The sequence below is a fragment of the Anabrus simplex genome, chromosome 1 (genome assembly GCF_040414725.1).
Source record: "Anabrus simplex isolate iqAnaSimp1 chromosome 1, ASM4041472v1, whole genome shotgun sequence".
NCBI lineage: Eukaryota > Metazoa > Arthropoda > Insecta > Orthoptera > Tettigoniidae > Anabrus > Anabrus simplex.
Genome location: NC_090265.1, coordinates 1,058,277,208 through 1,058,302,241, shown reverse-complemented (window position 1 = coordinate 1,058,302,241; position 25,034 = coordinate 1,058,277,208). Strand labels below are relative to the sequence as shown.

At 40.2% G+C, this 25,034-nt stretch overlaps 1 protein-coding gene across 1 annotated transcript in view; it reads left to right on the top strand.

The window, feature by feature from the left end:
* The window catches only part of LOC136857974 (uncharacterized), a 120,369-nt gene that overhangs the window by 11,398 nt on the left and 83,937 nt on the right, over positions 1 to 25,034 (top strand). The window contains exons 3-5 of the mRNA XM_067137126.2: positions 1,534 to 1,761; positions 4,330 to 4,419; positions 24,291 to 24,488. Coding sequence (XP_066993227.2) covers positions 1,534 to 1,761; positions 4,330 to 4,419; positions 24,291 to 24,488 — 516 coding nt within the window. The remainder of the gene's footprint in view (positions 1 to 1,533; positions 1,762 to 4,329; positions 4,420 to 24,290; positions 24,489 to 25,034) is intronic.

Sequence of the window (25,034 nt, the reverse complement as noted above, 5' to 3'; positions counted from 1 at the left end):
GGGTTCTGAACTCATTTATGAAGAGTTCTTTGACTATGCAGGATGCTTAAAACCTCAATTACACTACAAAAGGAAGCCTTGCTAGTGAATAAAATGAACTGGTAAAAATAAATTATTCTGAGAAAAATGAATTGAAATACTATTCAAGGGTATAATTAGTGAGGATGCCACTGTTGATTGTTAGGGAGGAAAAAGCAAGACCACTGCTTAGAAAAGAACTATGATGGGCCACAACAAATGTCAGTTAAAAATTAATTGAAAACTAAAATTGACAAGCATGATATCTATGCTAATTCATTCAAGATAGAGGCATAAACCCTTAGAACATTGCATAATATATTATATGAAAAAAATGATTAAAATGAGATGTTTAGCATTGTACAAATACTGTATAAAAGATATCTGTTCTCTAATAATCAATAAAACACTTTTCTTCTGTGTACATTTCAGAACTCCTGTGTTTTGCTTCTTCTTTGATAACAGTAAACAATAATATAATCTGATTGAAATGTTGAAAAATGAAAACCTACAACCTGTTTTCCAGTCTTTGACTGGGTCAGGGATGTAGTGAATGAAACATATATAGGCTGTTGTTACAATGGGGTTGCCACTTCCAAGGTGATTTATTAATGACTGATAAATGCTATGAAATGATAATGGAGAGTGTTGCTGGAATGAAAGATGACAGGGAAAACCGGAGTACCCGGAGAAAAACCTGTCCCGCCTCCGCTTTGTCCAGCACAAATCTCACATGGATTGACCGGGATTTGAACCACGGTATCCAGCGGTGAGAGGCCGATGTGCTGCCGTCTGAGCCACGGAGGCTTTGATTGAAATGTTATTTAGTTTTATTAATGGCTATGAAATTACTGTATATTTTACCTCTCCTTTGTGAAGAATGTATCCAGGTCAACGGCCAACTAATCATCATACTGGCCTCTGGTCCAGGAGGTCCCAGGTTTGATTCCTGGCCAGGTTGGGGAATTCAAACTTCATTGATTATTTTCCCTGGCTCGAGGACTGGGTGTTTGCGCTGTCTTCAACATTAAATTTCATTGTACATAGAGCTCCATCTTTGTAGAAGTACAGGTCACCTATTGGTGTCTACTCAAAAGACCTGCACCAAGGCCTCTCCAGAGGCTACAAGGAATTATTATTACTATTATTTGGAGAAGGAACTCATTCAACATATTCTTTTGCATTTATAATTTAGGTATCAAAAGTGGGTAAGTCAGATACACCAATATATTCTACCAAAACTAATAAGTCATAAATTATTATCAGCTGCTCATTTTTCAGAAATGTTAATTATTTAAAAACGAACTTCAAACTAACTACAATTAAAAAAATGCACACTGGAATACAATCATATGATAGTTACAATCATAAACTTCACATAGTGATTTATTGATCTTTCATAATTTGAAGAACTTTAATTTTTGATTTAGGTGGGAGAATTAAGAGATGTATCTCCTTCTTCATGCACACCCATGAATTACTATCATAGTACTCTATTCACTTTCAATGTTTCAGAGATTAAGCATGTGTGGATTGGAGGGCATCTCCAGAACAACACCTGGCTGTGGGCAGCTACAGGAGAGAAGATACCTTCAAAGGCAAATTCAGATGGATTTCCTTTTTGGTCTAAAGAAGTTATGTCTTCTGAGCGTGGGTGTCTCAACCTAGATCGTCTACCATATAGCACTCCACTGCTTTATGGTTTAAACTGCAATACCATTCAACCATTCATTTGTGAAGCAGGTGGTCAGCTAATTTTGAGCAATTATTTTTTTAGGATCTATTGGTATTAATCTGGCAAACATAAGATAAAGGACAATGAAGTGACTGTCTTTAATAAAATAATTCCTTGTATTTGCCATGTGACTTGGTTTGATGTACAGTGCTGTACTGTATATAATATACTGCATTGTTGTTCAACTTATTACAGCTTACATAACTGTAAAATCTTATCTGCCAGGGATTATAGTGTACTAGAGAATTCTACAAATTATTCAAATAATTATTATACCGAGGACCCTTACTGCTCTGCAGCATTCATTATAAATAGGTCAGATAACTCGTTTTGATATGCCTGTCATAGTTATATTGTTTTGCCTGGCCTTTTCAGTGGTTTTATGAACATTTAATAAGAAGTGCATTATGGTATGCCACAGTTTGTAGTCAGGTCGATACCACTGGGTGACAGGTAGACACATTTCCCCCTACACCATGGGGCCGGACGGCTTGACAGTTAGTAATCAAACTTGGCTGCATGCAATGAGATTGGGATCAATTTTTCCATCCTGTGCTTTATTAAAAATCCATTCACCAAATTTAATCCTACATACAGGATCACCTGGTTTAAATTCTTGTTCTACAGTAGCTTTGAAGCCCTTTGTACAGAACTGTAAGAAATTCTCCTTGCTGTGAAAGATGGCTAAAAAATTTCTTAGGCGAATTTTTCAGGCATTCGCAAGTTTTCTTTTGCTAGCACTGTACATTGCCTTCTCTTCTAATCATTAATATTTCCCCATTTCACAAAATTTATTAACTAATCTATGAACCATCCCACGACTTGGAACTCAAACACCTGGGAATTTCTCTTAATACAATCTCCTACCAGCACAAGCAGATTCTATATGGATATACGCATCGTAAATAAACAGTTGATGTAGAATAAAACAATTAGGCTTATTATTATTTTACATTTATTCTCACTTCACTTTGCACACACTGAAATACAAAGTAAACTGTGTTGTGAGATGAAGCCAGAACTGGTAGTTCCCGCAGGCTCCCTTCCCTCACGCACTGCTGTTGCCTTAGTCACTCCCAGTTGCCGCGATGGCTTGATTACACGAATAAAATAATAATAATAATGTTATGAAATGTAAACATAGTAAAACAAAAAGTGTTCACAAAAGTGTTGCAGCACAAAACATAAACAGCGGGTTAGAAAACATGCCAACAACAGAATGGATGTGGAAAGCGGCATGGAACCCTGAGAGGTAATGAAACATAGCCTTTTGCAAAGAAAGAAAACGCAGAGGGTGATTGCCCTTGGATTACATGCAATTATTTTAAGAAAAAAGAAACAAATCAAAACTCATAACAGAAAGGAATAAATCAAAAATTCAAAATAGAAAGATCTTTTATAAAGGAAAATTTAGGTGTTGTTAACTGTATCTGCAGACATGCACAGTTCATTAAAAGAAATTTAATCACAGAATTTGAATTGAAAGAAAATTATCCAATGATACATGATGATAAAATCAAGGTTAATCCCAATCTACACATAAGTAGAAATAAGACCAAACACAGAGGTACAGAAAACTTGCATCACTACCTAAAACACTTCAGGTAATGTGCATAGATATTCAGTACTTATGTAAGGCGACACAGAAATATGGAGAGGCGAACCCGAGGGATATTACGTTATAAGTTACAAAGTTAAGAAAAAGGGTATTGCCTCCGAAACAAAGGTACAATATCTTAGCTGAAAAGCTAAGTCATTTCAACAAATTTAGCGGTGAACATAAACTTGAGGATAAACTCCTGTGTAAGAAAAAAGAAATTATTACATTCAGATGAAGCTGAAAACTGAAATAAACTTAGAAACAGTGCTTACCCTGAGACCAGATTTCCCATGAGAGGACCAAAAGAGGAGCACGTCCGCTCACTAAGATGGTCAGATGATCAAAGACCCAGATCCTACCTCGCTCCCACCGAAGGAGCAGGGTAAGATCCAGAAATAGGAAATGGTGGAACCACCAATGAGAAGCAAACAGAATACAGAATTCACCCTTGACTTTCACATTCACCAATTACATTAACTCTTATTTTCGCCAATCAAAAGTCTCTTTGTTCTTGCTGAAAAATGTTCGAGAAAAGTCTTCATTTACACAACAGGAAACGCGTTTCCAGGACCGCACTTGTAGGTACACGCCATTTCACAAATTTTGATCACAACAAAAAATAATATTGAAATATACAGATAAATGATTAATTTTGATACAATACATAAAAAAAGAGTTTCTAAAACAGAAATCTTCCAAGTCCAAAGGTCCAAACAAAATAAAATCTTATACAACAACAAAATATTTAAAACAATAAATTAAGACATTTCAATCAATTCCCACTGTTGTTTTAATACTGCCACAATTCCAAATAAATAATTTAATTTCACTCACTTTGTAATAGTGTTGGAAGATATCTCTTTGACTTGAAAGTACAGTTAGCTATCTGGTTCTTTTTGTTTGTTTATTTATTCTTAAACACATTATTATTAAAATTTATTTTCTATTTACTAAGATACCTAATTAATATTTGCAGGTTCTGTTAACACATCACCTTCAAAAGAATTACTTCACTCTCCTTTTAGAAGAAGTGGTGTCAACAGTTTATCTACAACACAAGCTCAGAGTAAGTCACTCTAAACTTTTTCTTTCATCTTTAAAACAGCTAGCATACTCTACAGCATGTGCAATTTTCCTTTTAAATTTTTAGAAGTGACCTTGTTTGTGATCATCAATAAAATTCAAAACCTTATACAATGAAATCTATGAAGCCTGACCTCATTATCAACTTGTTGAATTTCAGTATTATAAATACAGTATTTTGATATTTTACTGTATCACATGGTAATATTATATCCTTAATAAACTATAAAATAATAAACAAACAAAGAAAATATAGATAAAATTCCCAAAAAAGGATCACTAAAGGTAATATGAACAGACAGACAACAGCATGTGGAAGGTGCTGGACAACCCTGTCTGGAATGTAAATTGGTGACGTACTCTTGAGCAAAACAATCAGGTTACTTAAAATACCATTTCTTAAACATGAAATTCCATAATGATCACTTAGTAATAACTTTCAAAAATTGCCCAAAGAGATTAAGGGGTATATTTGACGCCGAATGCTTGCCGACATTCGAGGTTGCTAAATCAGTCTAATCAAACTGACAGCTGTGCTCCCAGGCACATGACGACTCATAGTCCTGCCTTCAGAATGTGAGTGATGTCCCTGCTGATGCAAATTGCTATGTGGCTTAAAATATTATCACCGAAAGGTACTTTAAATCACAACAAATTAACGTTTAAAAAGGAAGATAATTTAACAAACAGTATTAATTGAAATGAACATCAAGGGGATTCTGAAAACATGTACCATAAGGCAGCAGCATATCCAACTCTAAACCTACATGGCACATCCAGAAAGTAAGTTTCGTTTTTTATCCGTTGCCCTGGCATTGCTGCTATTGCTGTTCAGCGCATGTGCCATAGTTGTTCTGAGTCAAGGAGAAGATGATGCCATTTTGAGTACGCAGTCTGTTGTTTATGCTTTATACTGCTTAGTTTGAATGGCAAAGTTGATTGAAAATCCCGCCACGTGTGAGGTTAGATCTATCATTCAAATTCTGAATGCAAAGAACACTAAACCAGTCGACATTCATCAACAGATTTGTGAGCAGTATGGAAAAGAATGCAATGAGTGATTCCATGGTAAGGAGATGGGTCTGACAGTTCGATGAAGAACGCGATCAAGTGCATGATGACAAACAAAGTAGGTATCCATCGTTAGTTAATGAAAACTTGGTTCGTGCAGTAGAAGAACGCATCAGTGAAAGCTATAGGTTTACACTATCTGATCTTTCTATGTACTTTCTGCTAATTTCAAGATCACTTCTTCATGAAATTGTTTCTGAAAAACTAAAATTTCAAAACTGTGTTCTTGTTGGGTGCAAAATAATCTTACAAAGCAACACAAACAACAGTGTCAGGGCAGTGCACTTGACTTTCTGACACATTACAGCAAAGATGGTGGTGATTTTCTAAGTAAGAGAGTGTAAAACCCCTGATTCAAAACGACAATAAATGGAATGGAGGCACACTTCATCACCAGTAAAGACTAGCAAATCTTGAGACCTTGAAAAATCATGTGCACAGTCTTTTGGGATTGACACAGCATTCTACTGGTGGATTTTTTTACCACAGGTTGAAACAATCAATGCAAATGTTTACTGTGAGATGCTTAGGAAACTGCATTGTGCAATTCAGAAGAATGCTTACAAATGGTATTGTTTTCATTCACGACAATACCAGACCTCTCACTGTGAACAAGACATGACATCTCTTACAGTATTTTGACTGGAGGTAATTTGATCAGCCTCTGTACAGACCTGACCTTGCCCTTCATGACTTCCATCTCTTTTTGCACCTGAAAACATTCCTGGGTGGACAAACATTCAACAACGATGACGAGCTCAAAGGCGGCAACAAAAACTTGTGCCATGCTCTGACAAATGCCTCCAAAATGGTGGAAGCTATGTGGAAAGATAGTGTACGAATTGTTGTTTGTTTTGCAATAAATAGTTTGTCTGTATCTGTACTTGTTTTGTTTTTATCACCAAATGGAATTTACTTTCTGAACGTGTTAAGTATTTTGGAATTAAAGATTCCTTCATGCAGTCTAGTCCCATTCTACCAGGAAAAGCAAACAAAGAAACTTACAATGACATAAGTTTCTTTCTTTTATAAGAAAATTATATTTGTTCGTGGCATAAACTTCTGTAGATCTTTTGCCACTACTTTCACCATATGATAGGAACCTGTGTGTAAGTGGAATTGCGGAAGTGTAGAGTGTTGAATGTGAGGAAAGGAATGTTAAGGACTACACAAACATCCAGTCCCCAGGCCAAGGATATTAATCATTTACAATTAAAAACCCCTGACCTGGCTGGGAATTGAACCCAGGGCAACGGGGTGACAGGCCGACGCATTGCCCCCTACACTGCAGGGCTGGACATGAGTTACTTTACAAGTAATATATTAAGATTACTGCTTCCAAAACAAACTCCGCATCATAGTGCCGAAAAGCGCTATTTCAAGTGAATTAAATCATTGAAGATGCAAAACTGCCTTGTAGAGTTCTTGCGGCTGATAAAGTAAAGTCAAGGTAAGACATGTTAAAGAACTTACATTATCCTGTTACTTAGGCCAGAACTCCCCCGTGGTGCTAGAGATCGGAACGGACACATCCGCCTTGACAGAGGACCAAGAGGAGAATGTGCAATGTTAACTTTATGTCTCAGGATATAAATCCCCCAGTTTGCACGCGTTACCCTTCCAGAACCATCAATCAATCACTACTGATCTGTATTTAGGACAGTTGCCCAGGTGGCAGATTCCCTATCTGTTGTTTTCCTAGCCTTTTCTTAAATGATTGCAAAGAAATTGGAAATTTATTGAACATCTCCCTTGGTAAGTTATTCCAATCCCTAACTCCCCTCCCTATAAACGAAGTAAATGACCAATTACATGCAGAAATTAGGACATAGCAGCATTCACATTTTCTTAGATGACAGTGGAATGTTCTCTCACCCCATGACACTTGCCAGAACACCACAGACAAGAGTTCTTTCTGACATCATTCCCACACTCTCTGATACCGATCAGAACACTCTAAACCAGTGTCCTTTCTGACATCAGTAAGTGGTAAGAAAGAAACAGCCAGGCCTGCCACAGGGTGTGAAAACAGTTCCCTTCCCCATTTTACTGTGCAGAGCATATATCCCCCTCCCCCTCCCTTACACACGTGTGACCTCAAATATAATTTTAAAAGTGGCACATTTTACAAACTCAAATCAATCAGTACTTATTATGTTAATATCTCTATATTGAGAAGATTTCAGTTCAGTATAACTGCAATCTAAATTAATTGTTTTCTTATCAGCAATGAGAGAAGCCATTTGAAATGATCTCTTGACTAGCTTGACACACCCTGGTTTTGCACTTTTAACTGAGAACTCCAGCCAAGCTAAGTGTCTGACCCTGTGTTTTGTTTATTGTTAAGCCAAAGCAGACTCTTACTGGGAACCGAATTCATTTGAAAACTGAGCAAGTTGGGTGTGCGGTTACGGTCGGGTAGCTGTGAGCTTGCATTCAGGAGATGGTGGGTTCAAATCCCACCAATGGCAGCCTTAAAGATGGTTTTCCGTAGTTGCTCATTATCACACCAGGCAAATGCTGGAGCTGTACCTTAATTAAGGCCATGGCTATCTACCCATTCCTAGCCCTTTCCCATCCTTGCACCACTGAAAATATCACTCTTTCTGTAAACCATGAAGCAACTTGTCAGATAGGTTGTGCAAACTTCTTCTAGCATGCAAGTTGAATTTGTCATGACACATGGGCCATGAATCATGTACTTTGATACAATATCATGTAATGATGGAACTTTTTGATCATTTGGTACCTCTGCTAAAATTACACTGTCTGCTTGGTCTGGTCAAACCTTATTATGCAACCATTACAGAAGATGGATGTGGGGCAATCTATAGTTCTCTCATTTGACAGTATACATGTAGCAATAATGTGCAAATATAATATTAAAGGAAATTGCAAACTATCATAAGAGATGTGAATTTCCAGAATTTTTGTTGTTGTCTTGACTATGCAGTACTATCTCCCTTCATTTTATTAATTATGAACATTAATTTTCAAATTTTCAAATGAAATTCTCTGCTTTGTGGTAATGTATTTTTGAGGAGATATTCTTTAATATCAGTCCAGTGAGAATTACAGGTAAATGTAATAAATGTAATAATAAGTAGCTTCTGCAGCCATCAGGAAAGATAGGGCTGACTAGGAGGGGAGGGGATCAAATGAGGTGGGTAGAGTTGAGGCTCTGATCATGCGGGGGTTCCATTGTTAGACATGCGGGGAAAGTGTGTGGAGGAAAGGAAACCAGGGTAGAGTGTTATCCAGGAATAAGGTTAAGGCAGATGTCGAGGAAAGTAGAAGAGAAGGAGGAGGGAAAGCAGAAGGTGGTAGTGTTTCACATTGGTACCAACAATATAAGGCAAGCAGGTATCAGTAGCAACATAGTTGGGGGGATGTGCGGGATCTGGTAAATGCAGCACAGGTGAAGTTTAAGGAAGTGGAGATTGTTATCAGTGGACTACTGTGTAGGAGGGATACTGACTGGAAGGTGATTGGGGATTTAAATGTGACTATGAAGTGGGTGTGTGAGAAACTGGGAGTGAGAATTCTAGATCTTAATGGGTGGGTAGGAGGCAGGTATCTGGGCTCAGATGACCTTCACTTAAACCGCATTGGTATGTATATGTTAGGAAATTTGTTTGGGAGGGTTATAGGGAGGTACTTTCAGGAAAACGGGGTGGTCTAGGGAGTGGTGATAAGGGTACAGGGATCTGGAAGTCAAGTAGGGTTGACATAAAAATGTTATTGCTCAACTGTAGAAGTATTGTAAAGAAAGGAATAGAATTAAGCAATTTAATAGATATATACTTACCAGATATTGTAATAGGAGTTGAATCATGGGTGAGAAATGATATAAGGGATGCAGAAATTTTTGCATGGAACTGGAGTGTGTATCATAGAGATAGTATAGAAATGGCAGTGTTGTATGTCCTCCGCTCTCTTCGCTCAGCGCTAGCCAGCCAGCCGCACGCACGCAAGTGTGGATCATTCGAGACTCGACGCGCAGTCTTCAGTGCGCGTGTCTGTTACGTCGTGTGCAGTATATAAGGAGCTCCCTGTCTGTCACTCATGAGGATTCTCCCCAGTGTCCTGCTCCAGAATACACTGAACGTCGAACACGGAGGCTACTCCTCTTAAAAATGTGTCTCGACCAGGTGGACGGAATTCTGGTAGTATGAGGTTTCACCTCAGGTCACTACTCCACTTTCCCGTTCCTTCATCCATGTCGAGCCCCGATGTTGTATGCCACACATCCCCAAGCTCACTCAAGCTCTGACATACACATTAGATTCTCTAATTGTGATCATAGCTTTCATTTAGTACAAGCTTATGAACTCAGACACTTCAAGTTAGAAGGAACTCTCTTAGCTAATCTATGCTAGTGCCAACGATAGTTTTCAACTATCAAGAACTATATCTTTCCCAAGAACTATCTTTTCAAGATAGCAGTGAGTGTAAATACATACAGAGTGTACATAGTGTATAGAAACAGAAACTCTCTCAGGATTAATCATCTACTTTGCTTCAAGACAATTTTATGTTTTATTCCTGTACATACTGTAGAATTCTGTGTGAAGCAAATAAATAAGTTGTGTTTTTGTAAACCTTATCTTTTTTACAACACAACTAATTGGCAACGAGGTAAAAAAAAAGAACACAAAAAAAAACTATGTGCCATCTGCCACCAACACATTGGCGACGAAGTCAAACAGTGGTCAGTGTGTTGCCCACTCATTTGAAACGAGGTACAAAACTGATTACATTCTGTCGTCAACTCATTCGCGACAGGGCAACAAACTCTTACAGGATATCGTCCACTCATTGGCACAGTGACACTATACTCCGTAACTATCACCACTCCACATTGGAACCTGTACGGCCTCTACCAGCAGTTAGCCTTTTATACAGTACAACTATTAGCCTCCTTCGAACTACGGACAGTCAGCCAACATTCCAAGGCTCTCTCTCTCTCTCTCTCGCTCGCACCACCTGTTCGGCACGCTTCAGCTTGCTTGCTCTCTCACACACTCCCAGCTGTTCCGGTGAAGGTCTCGCCTACAGCCAGCTTAGTACATGCTGCTAGACAAGTTCTTTTCTCTCACGCATCTCAACATGGCTACAGCCGAGCAGCTAGCTGCCGTATTGCAAGCTCTACAGCAGCAACAACAGCAATTCATGCAGCAACAACAAGCGGCATTGCTCACAGCTATGCAAACTCTTTCTGTTTCTACACAGCCCTCAGCAATTCCTCCGTTCTCTGCTTTTGATCCGGCTAAGGAAGAATGGTCAGTCTATTTCGCCCGCCTACAGCAACATTTCGTATGCCATTCCGTCACGGATGACAAGCGCCAACGTGCACTATTTCTCAGTTCGGTTGGCAATGCTACGTGCGAATTACTACAAAAATTAAGTCCAGAGGAGCAACTCTCTGAAGTGCCATTCGCACAGCTCTTGGCCCGTATCACTGAACACTATGCTAAAGTCCCGCACATAGTGGCCGCTCGCTACAAATTTTTTCAGAGCAGGAAGCAACAGCATCAGACTCATGCTGAATGGATAGTGGAATTGCGAGGTCTGGCTAAACCCTGCCAGTTTATATGTTCCAAGGACGGTTGTGGTACGCCCTATACCGATTCCCTCATTCGGGATATGGTAATTCTGCATACTCCTGAGGACAAAGTTCGTTTTGACGCTGTCAAGAAGAGTAACCCTTCTTTAGAAGACGTCCAGCGTATTGCTACGGTATACGAACTTACTACCAAGACTGCGGCAGAAATAGCTTCTAAACACGAAGTCGCTCAAGTATCTACTCCAGCCCGCCAGTCCTCTGCTACCTTGAACCGCGCAGCCAAGTCGCTCTCTGCCAAGCATTCTCGCTCGGTTCCCTCTTGTTCTTCTCCAAGGAAGCCCACTTCTAAGAGTAAGTCACAACTCCTGCCTTCCTGCAGAGGATGTTTCAAACATCATGAACGTCGTGCCTGTCGTTTTTTCAAAGCCACTTGTGAACGATGTAATAAAGTAGGACACATCAAGACTGTATGTCAGAGTTCGCTCCGCCCTGCTAAGACTCCTGCAGTGCAAACGAAGCATATACAGCCCCGACAGGACATGGAAGTTGATCAGATAAATTTTATTCTTCCCACCAAGCATTCTCACAAGATCATTGTTCCTCTATCATTCTCTGATTGCTCTGTCGATTTTCAGTTAGACACTGGATCACCTGTCTCTATCATTAACCTGGTTACATATCACGACTTAGGTTCACCTTCATGCTCTCCAGCTGACATCCAGCTTGTTACATTTAACAAACGGAAGATTGACATTAAAGGCCAAATCACGCTTCCCGCCAGTTATAAAGGAATTCGGAAGGTCATTCCACTACTCGTAGTCAACAACTACACCGCATCGAACATTATGGGCATGGATCTCTTTAATTTATTCGGCTTCCAGATTCATGACAATATCAACGTGGTATCTACTTTGCAACCTACTTCTGATATTACGGCTCTCCTCGAGCAGTTTCCTGAAGTCTTTGACTCTACGCTTGGAACCGCCAAAAACTATACAGCTCACATACAGCTGAAATCAGGAGCTAAGCCACGCTTTTTCAAAGCACGTCCAGTACCCCTGGCACTTCAAGACCAGGTCACTAAGGGGTTAGAAAGATGGGTAGAAGCTGGAATAGTGGTACCAGTCAATTCCAGTCAATGGACCATTCCACTAGTTGTAATCAAGAAACCTGATGGCAATGTACGACTTTGTGGTGATTTCCAATCTACGATCAACGCACAAATCGACACAGATATATTTCCAATTCCCCGTCCAGAGGACTTATTCCGTCGTCTTGCTGGTGGACAATTCTTCTCTAGAGTGGATCTTAAAGAGGCCTATCTACAGCTACTTTTAGACGAAGAATCCAAGCAATTTCTCACACTCAACACTCCTATCGGACTGCTCCAGCTCCAGCGTCTCCCGTTTGGCGTCTCTTCCTCAGCGGCTATTTTTCAGCGCTATTTAGCTCAACTCACCGCCTCCATTCCCGGTTGTGCTAACTACCTTGATGATATTATTGTGACCGGCGCAGATCATCAAGAACATCTCCATAATCTGCGCCTCCTTCTCACGAAGTTGAAAGACAATGGCCTACGAGCGAATCTCGCTAAATGCACTTTCTTTCAGCCGCAAGTTCACTACCTGGGACACATCCTCGATAAAAATGGCATTCAACCTAGTGAACGGAATGTCTCGGCGATTGTAAACATGCCTGTACCACAGAACATCAAGCAGCTCCAATCCTTCCTAGGCAAAGCGAACTACTATAACAAGTTCATTCCCCACTTCGCTTCACTTGCAGCTCCATTAAACGCCTTACGCAAAAAAGGTGATAAATTTCAGTGGTCTCCGCAATGCCAACAGGCCTGGCAAACGATCAACAAAGCCCTTGTTCAAGCTGTTCAACTCACTCATTTTCAGCCTGGCAAGCTCATCACGCTAGCTACTGACGCATCAGATTACGGCGTCGGCGCCGTTCTCTCCCAGAAGGATCGTCACGGACAAGAACGCCCCATTGCCTTTGCTTCGAAGACACTTAATAAGCATCAACATTGGTACTCCCAGATAGAAAAAGAAGCTTTAGCAATCATCTTTGGTATTCGCCATTTCAATGAATATGCCAACCATTTCCTGATCATTACTGATCACAAGCCTCTAGTACACTTATTCCATCCTGGTAATAAGATCCCTGAGCATTCCCTCAGAAAGCTTCAAAGATGGTCCATGTTCCTTTCTGATTATTCCTATCAGATCGCCTATCGTGCCACATCCCAGCATTGTAATGCTGATGCCCTCTCTCGCTTACCAGTCGGTCCTGATACCGCCTTCGATTCTCAAGAATCCGAATGTCTTCAGTTAGACATAGAACTCGAAGACACCGTATCCACCATCTCCTATTGACGCTACCTGCATTGCTAAAGCTACGGATAAGGACAGTACACTTGCTACGGTACGTACTTACATCCGCAATGGTTGGCCCCTTCAGAACAAACTTCCTGCCCACCTTGCGCCTTATCATCGTATTCAGCATCGTCTTACGACTCGTGCCAGAGTTATACTCCTCGAAACCGGCACCACCTTCCGAGTGGTTATCCCACCTAGTCTACAGACACAAGTTCTCGACTTGTTACACCAAAGTCATTGGGGTATATCCCGCACTAAGCAACTGGCACATCAACACTGCTACTGGCCTGGTATTGATGCCACCATCGAAAAGCTCATCTGCCATTGTGAACAACGTCAAATTAATCAGAACGCTCCGTCTTATGATCTAGCTTCATGGCCTCCTGCTACTTCTCCATGGGAATGAGTTCACATCAATTTCGCAGGTCCCTTCCTCGATTCCATGTGGCTCATCGTCATAGATTCTCCATCGAACTTTCCCTATGCAGTGGATATGCATTCGACTACTACTACAGAAGCTACCATTCGTGCTCTGCAGAAAATATTTACAACTGAAGGCTTACCTCAAGTCCTAATTTCTGACAATGGACCGCAATTTACAGCTACTGCTTTTAAGAACTTCTGTACATATAATGGCATTCGCCATATCCTAGCACCGCCTTTTCACCATCAATCTAATGGTGAAGCTGAACGCTTTGTACAAACTTTTAAGAAAAGTATGAAAAAAGCTGTTTCTTCAGGCATTGTTACAACTCTTAAGCAACTACAGAACTCTGCCCGGCGCTGATAAGGTCACTCCCAGACAAAAGCTCCATGGACGACCTCACAGAACTTTACTTTCTCTGTTGCAGCCTCTTCCGGCCCAGCCTAAGACCTCGCCAACAAAGTTCACTGACAACGACAGGGTCTACATAAGGACATTCAAGTCAAACCCGCTCTGGTTACTTGGTGTCATCCGCAGATCTTTGGGCCATCGTCTCTACGAGATTCGGACTGCTGAGAAACACATTTGCCGCCACCAGGACCAGATACGCCTGCGCTACCGTCCATATCCGGCTATTGATTCTCTTGTTAAGCCAGATAAATCTATTGCTGAACGAGCTTTAGACCATTTAATAACCATGGGTTCCTTTCAGGACGATGCAGCACCACTCCGCCCAGTCACAGCTCCGGACAACACAACAGAGACGTCAGAAGCTCCTGCCCAGCATCGTAGCCGCTGCCAGCGCTGCCGCCGCTTCACGCCGTATCGGCGTATTTAGGAGAGGAGGGTGTTGTATGTCCTCCACTCTCTTCGCTCAGCGCCAGCCAGCCGCACACACGCAAGCGTGGATCATTCGAGACTCAACACGCAGTCTTCAGTGCGCGTGTCTGTTACGTCGTGTGCAGTATATAAGGAGCTCCCTGTCTGTCACTCATGAGGATTCTCCCCAGTGTCCTGCTCCAGAATACACTGAACGTCGAACACGGAGGCTACTCCTCTTAAAAATGTGTCTCGACCAGGTGGACGGAATTCTGGTAGTATGAGGTTTCACCTCAGGTCACTACTCCACTTTCCCGTTCCTTCATCCATGTCGAGCCCCGATGTTGTATGCCACACATCCCCAAGCTCACTCAAGCTCTGACACACACATTAGATTCTCTAATTGTGATCATAGCTTTCATTTAGTACAAGCTTATGAACTCAGACACTTCAAGTTAGAAGGAACACTCTTAGCTAATCTATGCTAGTGCTAACGATAGTTTTCAACTATCACGAACTATATCTTTCCCAAGAACTATCTTTTCAAGATAGCAGTGAGTGTAAATACATACAGAGTGTACATAGTGTATAGAAACAGAAACTCTCTCAGGATTAATCATCTACTTTGCTTCAAGACAATTTTATGTTTTATTCCTGTACATACTGTAGAATTCTGTGTGAAGCAAATAAATAAGTTGTGTTCTTGTAAACCTTATCTTGTTTACAACAGGCAGGAGGGGGAGTATTCGTCCTAGAGAAAGAAGATTTTGTAAGCTATGAAAAAGTTAAAGCTGACAAACATGAAATTCAAGGTGTAAGGCTCTTCTCTAAAGATAATAGACAACTTGATGTATTTTTAGTGTACAGACTGGGAAAGGGTAGCGCTGATGCTGATTCGGAATTATTTGATGAGATAATCAGCTACGTGGGTGCGATATGGAAAGGAACGTGATTGTGGCGGGTTATCTCAATTTACCAAATGTCTATTGGGAAGGTAATGCGAATGATAGGAAGCATGACCAACAAATGGCAAATAAATTAATATGGGAAGGACAGCTGATACAGAAAGTGAGGGAACCAACTAGAGGGAAGAATACCCTGGACGTAATGCTGGTAAAACCAGATGAGCTCTATAGAGAAACTGAAGTAATAGATGGTATTAGTGATCATGAATCTGTTTTTGTTGTAGTTGAAAATAAATGTGATAGAAAGGAAGGTCTTAAAAGTAGGACTATTAGGCAGTACCATATGGCTGATAAAACAGGCATGAGGGAGTTTTTAAAAAGTAATAATGACTGGTGGAAAACAGTAAATAAAACTGTAAACAGACTCAGGGATGGTTTCAAAGCAATTGTTGAGGAATGCAAAAACAGGTTTGTACCTTTAAAGGTGGTAAGGAATGGTAAAGACTCACTATATTATAACAGAGGAGTAAAGAGACTAAGAAGGATGTGCAGGTTGGAAAGAAATAGAGTTAGAAATGGATGTGGAAGTTAGGAGAAATTGAAGGAATTTAATAGAAAATTGAATCCAGCGAAGAAGTCAGCTAGCATGGCAAGCATAATTAGCAGTCATACAAATTTTAATGAAAAATGGAAAGGTATGTATAGGTACTTTTAGGCAGAAACAGAAACAAGTTCCAAGAAGGGACATTCCAAGAATCATTAATGAAGAAGGGGAGTGTGAATGCAAAGATCTTCAAAAGGCAGAAGTATTCAGTCAGCAGTACTGTATATAAGGATTGTTGGTTTCAAGGCTAATGTCCAGATAGAGGAAGTGACTAATATTAAATAAGTATTAAAATTTACCTACGATAACTGTTGTATACAAGGAACTTGGTATACAAGGCACAACATAAATGTTTATTGCTTCAATACATTTATACAATATATACATGAAATAGAATGAAACTTTTCTTGAAGCTTGTTGAGTTGCACACGTTTAATGTTAATATAAGGTAGTAGGCTGAGGGCCTGAATAATATTTACATTTGAGATTCCTATATACATTCAATCTTGTCTTGATGAGACAATCTGTTCAAATGAGAGAATGTTCTTGATAGTCGAAAACTATCAGTCATGTATAATAACAAGTGGAACTTGTTGAGAGAGTTCGTATGAGCAAAATGCTAACAGGATGCGTATAACTTGCAAGTAACTTGCATTTAATGTTCATATAAAGCAGAATGCTATGATTGGAGTCGAAGCACTGTAGGGGACTTGAGTAAGTAGCAGAATGCTTGGATGGGTACTCGACGTAGCTACGGGATGCAGGATGAGTGAGGCAATGTCCAGAGGTGAAACCTCAGGCCAGGAATCAGTCCACCTATTCAGAACACATTTTTAAGAGGGTACCTCCGAGTCTGACTTGCGGTGTAGTCTGGTCGTTGGACACTGTTGGAGTCCTGGAGAGGTGAGAAACATTGCTCCTTATATAGCGCTGGCTGACATCACCGACGATCAAGTCAGTGCACTGCAGTCTGCCTCGTGGTCTCTGGAAACATCCATGTGTCGGGTGGGCTGCGGAGATTGTAGGCGCGGAGGACACACACGACACCCTCCCCTCCTAATTACGCCGATATGGCGCGAAGCGGCGATGGCAGCGATGCTGGGCTGGAGAGTCAGCCGTGTCTGTTGTGTTATCTGGAGCCTGGTCTGGGCGAAGAAGTGTAGAATCATCCTGAAAAGAACCCATGTTGATTAAATGGTCCAGAGCTTGGTCTGCAATGGATGTTTTAGGTGTTACAAGGGAATCAACAGAAGGAGATGGACGATAGCGGAGGCGTATCTGGTCCTGGTGGCGGCAGATGCGTTCCTCGGTGGTCTGGATGTCGTAGAGACGATGGCCCAAGGTACGGCAGATGATACCAGGTATCCAGGGAGGATTGGACTTGAAAGTCTGGACATATACTTTGTTGGCGGCATTGAACTTCGGTTGTGAGCGCTGCAGCTGGGCAGGAAGAGGCTGCAACAAAGAAAGCAAAGTTCGATGAGGGCGTCCATGGAGCTTGTGAGCTGGAGTGAGGTTGTCAGTATCAGGCATAGTCCTATATCTTCCTAGGAGTTGTAACAATACTTGGTCCTTAGTTAAACCTGAAGATTCAGCTTTCTTCATGCTTTTCTTGAAAGTTTGTACAAAACATTCAGCTTCACCATTAGATTGAGGGTGAAAAGACGGAGCCAGAATATGCCGAATACCATTATAAGTACAGAAGTTCTGGAAGTTAGTGGCAGTAAATTGGGGTCCATTGTCTGAAATGAGCACTTGAGGTAAACCTTCAGTAGTGAAAATCTTCTGAAGTACGCGAATGGTAGCTTCTGTAGTAGTGGAATGCATTTCTACGACGTAAGGAAAGTTGGATAGAGAATCTATCACTATGAGACACATAGAGTTGAGAAAAGGTCCAGCGAAGTCTATGTGTACTCTTTCCCAAGGAGAAGTAGCAGGAGGCTATGGAGCGAGGTCAGATGACGGTGCGTTCTGATGTACCTGACAAGGGTCACAGTGGCGGATGAGTTTCTCGATGTCAGCGTCAATACCGGGCCAATAGCAGTGTTGACGGACGAGTTGCTTGGTGCGTGATATTCCCCAATGACCTTCATGTAACAAGTCGAGAACTTGTTTGCATAGACTAAGTGGGATAACCACTCGGAATAGGGTGCCTGTTTCTAATAGGATAACTCCGGCACAAGTCGTGAGACAATGCTGAAAACGATGATAAGGTGCAAGGCTGGTAGGAAGCTTGGTTTGAAGAGGCCAATCGTTGCGGATATAAGTACGAACTGTAGCTAGTGTACTATCCTTATCAGTCGCTTTGGCGATGCAAGTAGCGTCAATGGGAAAAATGGAGATGGCGTCTTCAAGTTCTATGTCTAACTGAAGACATTCAGATTCTTGAGAATCAAAAGTAGTATCAGGACCTACAGATAAGTGAGAGAGAGCATCAGCATTACAATGCTGGGATGTGCTACGATAGGCAATCTGATAGGAGTAGTCAGAAAGAAATATGGACCATCTTTGAAGTTTCCTTAGAGCATGGTCAGGGATCTTATTACCAGGATGGAATAAGTGAACAAGAGGCTTGTGATCAGTAATTATAAGGAATTGGTTGCCATAGAGATACTCATTGAAACGGCGAATACCAAATATAATAGCTAAAGCTTCTTTCTCTATCTGAGAGTAGTGACGTTGATGCGCGTTGAGTGTCTTTGAAGCGAAGGCTCTAGGACGTTCTTCTCCGTGATGATCCTTCTGGGAGAGAACGGTGCGGAGTCCATAATCAGATGCGTCCGTGGCGAGAGTGAGGAGCTTACCGGGCTGAAAACGAGTAAGCTTGACAGCATGGACAAGAGCCTTGTTGATAGTCTGGCAGGCATATTGACATTGCTGAGACAAATGAAATTTAGCACCTTTCTTGCGTAAGGCATTCAGAGGAGCTGCTACTGAAGCAAAGCGTGGAATGAACTTGTTGTAATAGTTCGCTTTTCCTATGAAGGATTGGAGCTGTTTGATGTTCTGTGGTGCGGGCATGTTGACAATGGCAGAGACGTTCCGTTTGCTAGGTCGAATGCCAGTCTTATCAAGCATGTGACCTAGGTAGTGAACTTGAGGTTGAAAGAATGTGCACTTAGCGAGATCAGCACGTAGGCCATTTTCTTTCAATTTGGTGAGGAGTAGGCGCAGATTATGCAGGTGTTCTTGATGATCTTTGCTGGTAATTAGCACAACCAGGAATGGAGGTGGTAAGCTGTGCTAAATAGCGCTGGAAAATCGCAGCGGAGGAAGAGACACCGAAAGGTAGGCACTGGAGCTGTAGAAGTCCAAGAGGGGTATTCAGTGTGAGGCACTGCTTGGATTTTTCGTCTAAAAGTAGCTGTAGATAAGCTTCTTTGAGATCCACTTTAGAGAAGAACTGTCCACCGGCTAAACGGCGAAATAAGTCTTCAGGACGGGGAATCGGAAAAACATTGGTTTCAATCTGTGAGTTGATTGTAGAGCAAAAATCACCACAAAGGCGGATATTGCCATTAGCTTTGTTAAATACAATGAGTGGAGTAGCCCATTTACTGGAAGTGATGGGAACTACTATACCGTCTGCTATCCATCTCTGTAATTCTTGAGTAACTTGATCTTGAAGTGCAAGTGGGACTGGATGTGCTTTGAAAAAGCGAGGCTTGGCTCCTGATTTCAGTTGGATATGAGCTGTGTAGTCTTTGGCTGTGCGTAAGGTAGAATTGAACACTTCAGGAAATTGCTCTAGGAGATCGGTGACATCAGAGATAGGTTGTAAGGCGGAGACTACATTGACGTTGTCATGTATTTGAAAACCGAATAAATTGAAGAGATCCATGTCTAGGATATTAGATGCAGTGTAGTTATTGACCACTAGTAAGGTAACGACTCGATAGAGGGTAGTTTGGATTTAGGGAAGCTTATTCCACTGAAGCTCAACCTCTAGGATTCCAGCAAGATATAGCAGATATCTTGGATTCAGGAGGCCAAATGGACTGTATTGCTATTGACCTATCTAAAACATTTCATAGGGTAGATAATGGGAGACTACTGGCAAAAATGAGTCCAATTGGACTAGGCATAAGAGTGACTGAATATATGGATATATTTCTAGGAAACAGAACTCAGAGAATTAGAGTAGGGGAAGCTTTATCTGACCTTGTAATAATTAAGAGGGGAATTCTTCAAGGCAGTATTATTGGATCTTTTTGTTTTCTCATGTATATATATATGTATATGACATGAGTAAAGAACTGGAATCAGAGAGAAGGCTTTTTGCAGTTGTTTTTATTCTGTATAGAGTAATAAATATGTTACAGGATTGTGATCAACTGCAAATTGACCTTGGGCAATGGACAGTAGGCAATGGTATGATGATAAACGGGGTTAAAAGTTGGGTTGTGAGTTTCACAAATAGGAAAAGTCCTCTCATTCTTAATTACTGCATTGATGGAGTGAAAGTTGCTTTTGGGGATCATTGTAAGTACCTAGGTGTTAATACTCATATATGAAAAGATCGTCATTGGGGTAAGCACATAAATGGGTTTGTAAATAAAGGGTACATATCTCTGCACACGGTTATAATGGTATTTATGGGTTGTAGTAAGGATGTAAAGGAGAGGGTATGTAAGTCTCTGGTAAGATCCCAACTAGAGTATGGTTCCAGTGTATGGGGCCCTCACCAGGATTACTTGATTCAAGAACTGAAAAACAATCCAAAGAAAAGTTGCTTGATTTGTTCTGGGTTATTTTTGACAAAAGAGTAGCATTACAATAATGTTGCAAAGTTTTGGTTGGGAAGACTTGGGAGAAAGGAGATGAGCTGCTCGACTAAGTGGTATGTTCTGAACTGTCAGTGGAGAGATGGTGTGGAATGACATCAGTAGACTAATAAGTTTGAGTTGGTGTCATTGAAAGTAGGAAAGATCACAATATGAAGATAAAGTTGGAATTCAAGAGGACAAATTGGGGCAAATATTTTTTTATAGGAAGGGGAGTTATGGACTGGAATAACTTACCAAGGGAGATGTTAAATAAATATCCGATTTCTTTGCAATTTTTTAAGAAAAGGCTAGGAAAATAACAGATAGGAAATTTGCCACCTGAGCGACTGACCTAAATGCACATCAGTATTGATTGATTGATTGATTGATTGATTGATTGATTGATTGATTGATTGATTGATTGATTGATTGATTGATTGATTGATTGATCTTCAAATCAGGTTTGCCATATTTTGTAACCTAAGTCATTGCATCTTGTATTCTTTCATGAACACACCTTGGCCCTCTTGTAAATGATGATGGCAATATGACCAACTGGCTGATGTTTCCAATACGGTATGTTAATTTTCCTGCAAAGCATCTTGTAAATGGATGTAATTTTTTACTCATAGTGTTGTTAATTATTTTGGATATAGACTAAACACTCTGATTCTGTTTTAGCATATTGATCTTCCAAATACTGGTTTAATAGCATTCCACATCTAAGTACATTGCATTCAAATCATTGAGCATGTGTCATTATTCAGTAACAGTGTAATAAATAAAGAGGTCATTTGAATGCATTATTATAATGACATATGTGCTTCCTAAATCCTTTACTGTTTGGATGGTCATCTATAAAAAGCAAATTGCAATGGTTCAGGTGGAGGAAAGATTCCTTTTGGTTTAACTTTTCTCTGGAAACAATATGTAGTTCTATGTAGTACTAGCCTCTCTCCCTTCTGTCAAACTGTTACTCACTATTACAACAGCTTCTTCACTCATAGTAGGGGCATTATACTGGCCATAATGTTAATCAATAGGCATTTTATCAGCATTTTTAACAATATTAGAATCCAGTACATTTGGAAGGACACTGCCAGTCACATTTTTGAAAAACTGAATGTAATTATTATGGCTGTGTAACTTTCCTGCAAAACCTTATCGAGGAATTATTGAGAACTTGTCAAGTGATGTTACATTGAGTTGAAGGTTGGGTTTCAGAATTCGCATCGAAATAAATCTGTAGGAATTTGTGATTGTTAGTGATCAGTATGATATGGACTGCTAGCTAAATAGTACCGTATACTTGTCCTTGTACGTTAAATGTTAGCATAAAGCCATGTTCAATTACTTGTGTAATCATTAAAGAGGTCATTTGAAATGCATTATTATAATGACATATGTGATTCCTAAATCATTTACGGTTTGGATGGTCATCTATAAGAAGCAAATTGCAATGGTTCAGGGAGGGGAAAGATTCCTTTTGGTTTAACTTTTCCCTGGAAACAATATATACTTTTTGATTCATCTTATCATTTTAGAGATAGATAACATTGACAGACTACAGGCATGGTACCTGAGGAAACTAAAGCATTATTTTCATAATTTATGGATGATTCATAATGCATAGTGGAATATTTTTTATCAGACCTCAAACTAGGAATATTTCTTCCCTTTCTCAGACTAACATGTTTGGCTCTGACACTATATTGTCAATTGTTTTGCTTAACAGAGGACTCTCTTTCTCTCTAAGAATTGTGTCTGTTTCGATCAACTGAAAGACAGCTCTTTGAATTATGCCTCCTTCGATCTAAAGACGGATGATTATTACAATATCCCACTCGTTGTCTGAATGGTCAGCGTACTGGCCTTTGACTCAGAGGGTCCCGGGTTCAATTCCCGGCTGGGTCGTGGATTTTACCCTTCATTGGTTAATTCCAATGGCTCAGGGGATGGGTGTTTATGCTGTCCCCAACATCCCTGAAACTCACACACCACACATAACACTATCCTCCACCACAATAACACGCAGTTACCTACACATGGCAGATGCCGCCCATCCTCATCGGAGGGTCTGCCTTCCAAGGGCTACACCTGACTAGAAATAGCCACACACAATTATTATCAAATGGTGACTCTCTTACTCTTTGTGAAGCCATTCTTTCTCTGCCTTGAGACAATCGAGAATCTCTTTGTTGGTCAGTTTGATTGTTCTATTAGAGTCCGATGTACTATGACTTATATTTGCTTTCTGCCTTGGCATGATGGGTTAACATATATAACTAAAATCACTGGAAAACTTTTAATTATTTTACTGTAGCCTGTGCAACAAATGTTCACAGACAGAATAAAAAAGCTGAGGTGCATCAAATTAACAGCTGAACTTTCAACACATCTACACTTCTCTCGCCTCATCTCAACTGTTAGCTGTTACTATGTGGCTGATCCAAGCCAGCGATGGCATTGGTGAAAAGTTCGCCTGCTCGCTCGCTTGTTACTCACTCACTTTGAAGCTGGTTATTTATATTTCCATAATTTACTATTAAATCTCAAGTTTACCTCAGTTTTCAGAAAGCTTTTATAGCAGGCACCTTGGGCCTAAGAGCAACTTCCCTGAAAGATTTTGACTTCCTACCTCAAGGGATTCAGGACATCTATTGTTATTTCAGACTGGAGATTGCATGAAAAATTTAAAACAATTATGTCTCCTAAAATATAGATGAAAATCACATACTGCAAATGACATTTTAATCTACATTAGTTTCTTGAGGTGAATAAACAATTGATTTTGATTAGAATTAATTCATTAATTTAAAAAGTTGTTTCTAAAATCAACATTGTTTCTTTACTCCAAACTGTAACAAAAAAGCTCTTACAGTGGGCTATGTATTAAAGATAGATATATGCTGTCGTGGTCTTTTTTTGTAGAAATGTTTATGCTGAACAATTCTTACCCTCATAGTATAGATATATCTTTAACACTTTAGCCAGCATAAGCTAAAAAAAGATGCATGGATGGTCATTTTTTCTTTGACTTGCTTCACTTAAATCATTATTGCTCAGCTTTTTTTTTTGGCCACAGATGAATACTGTATTTCTATGCATAGACCTTTCTCAAGAAATGCTTTACGGAATGTGAAAATTACATCAAAATCCATCCAGTGGTTCTTGAGATTAGCTCAAACAGACAGACAGACAGACAGACAGACAGACATACAGACAGACAGACAGACAGACAGACAGGATCAAGGACTTTGTTTTATTTTATGTATTGATGTTCATGATGTAACTAATAGTTTACTATTTCAGATGCTAAAAAGTGTTACCTCCAAGTGTTGAATGGGACATGGCACAACTGTTCTGCAGTACCATATTCTCAAGATGTGCAGTGCACATTGGTGTGCGAATATCCACTCTCAGTGTTTGGGAGCAAGGAGGTGAGATGTTCTCTCAGTACAGAAGACGTGGTAGGCTACCGCAGACTGCGCACCCCACCACAGTGTTTGGGTAAGTATTTGAATTATCCATTGAGTTGATTCAGTTGAGAGAATAAAATTATCTTCTTTTGGTCAAATATACTACATGTAATCTTATTTTTAACATTTTTTGAATGATGTATCTCCAGTATCCCTCTGCTCTCAAGGTGCCTCTCAGCATTATTGCATACCTTCAGTGGGAAGAGATACACATAACTTACAGTCCCATGCAATTTAAACAAAACAAGGTTTGTTATTATAATTTACCCAATGATTGGCAGCAGTGTACTACACATTGCTTATTCTTAGACCCCATGTTTCTATGCCTTGTTTGTTTATTGACTGAATAGTAATCAGAGCCCGCATCAGGTAACTTGACGTATGCACATCGCAGTGCTGAAGTTTGGTTTGGTTCGTAACTTCATAGACTAAACATTAGCCCAAGAGGGATTTGGTTTACTCTGTCACCTAATAGGCCTAGATTAAAACAGAACATTGAGATTGACAAGCAAACAGCCAGATGATGTCAAATTAAGAATGTTTGCTCACAGTAGCTGAGACCATATGATTATATAAA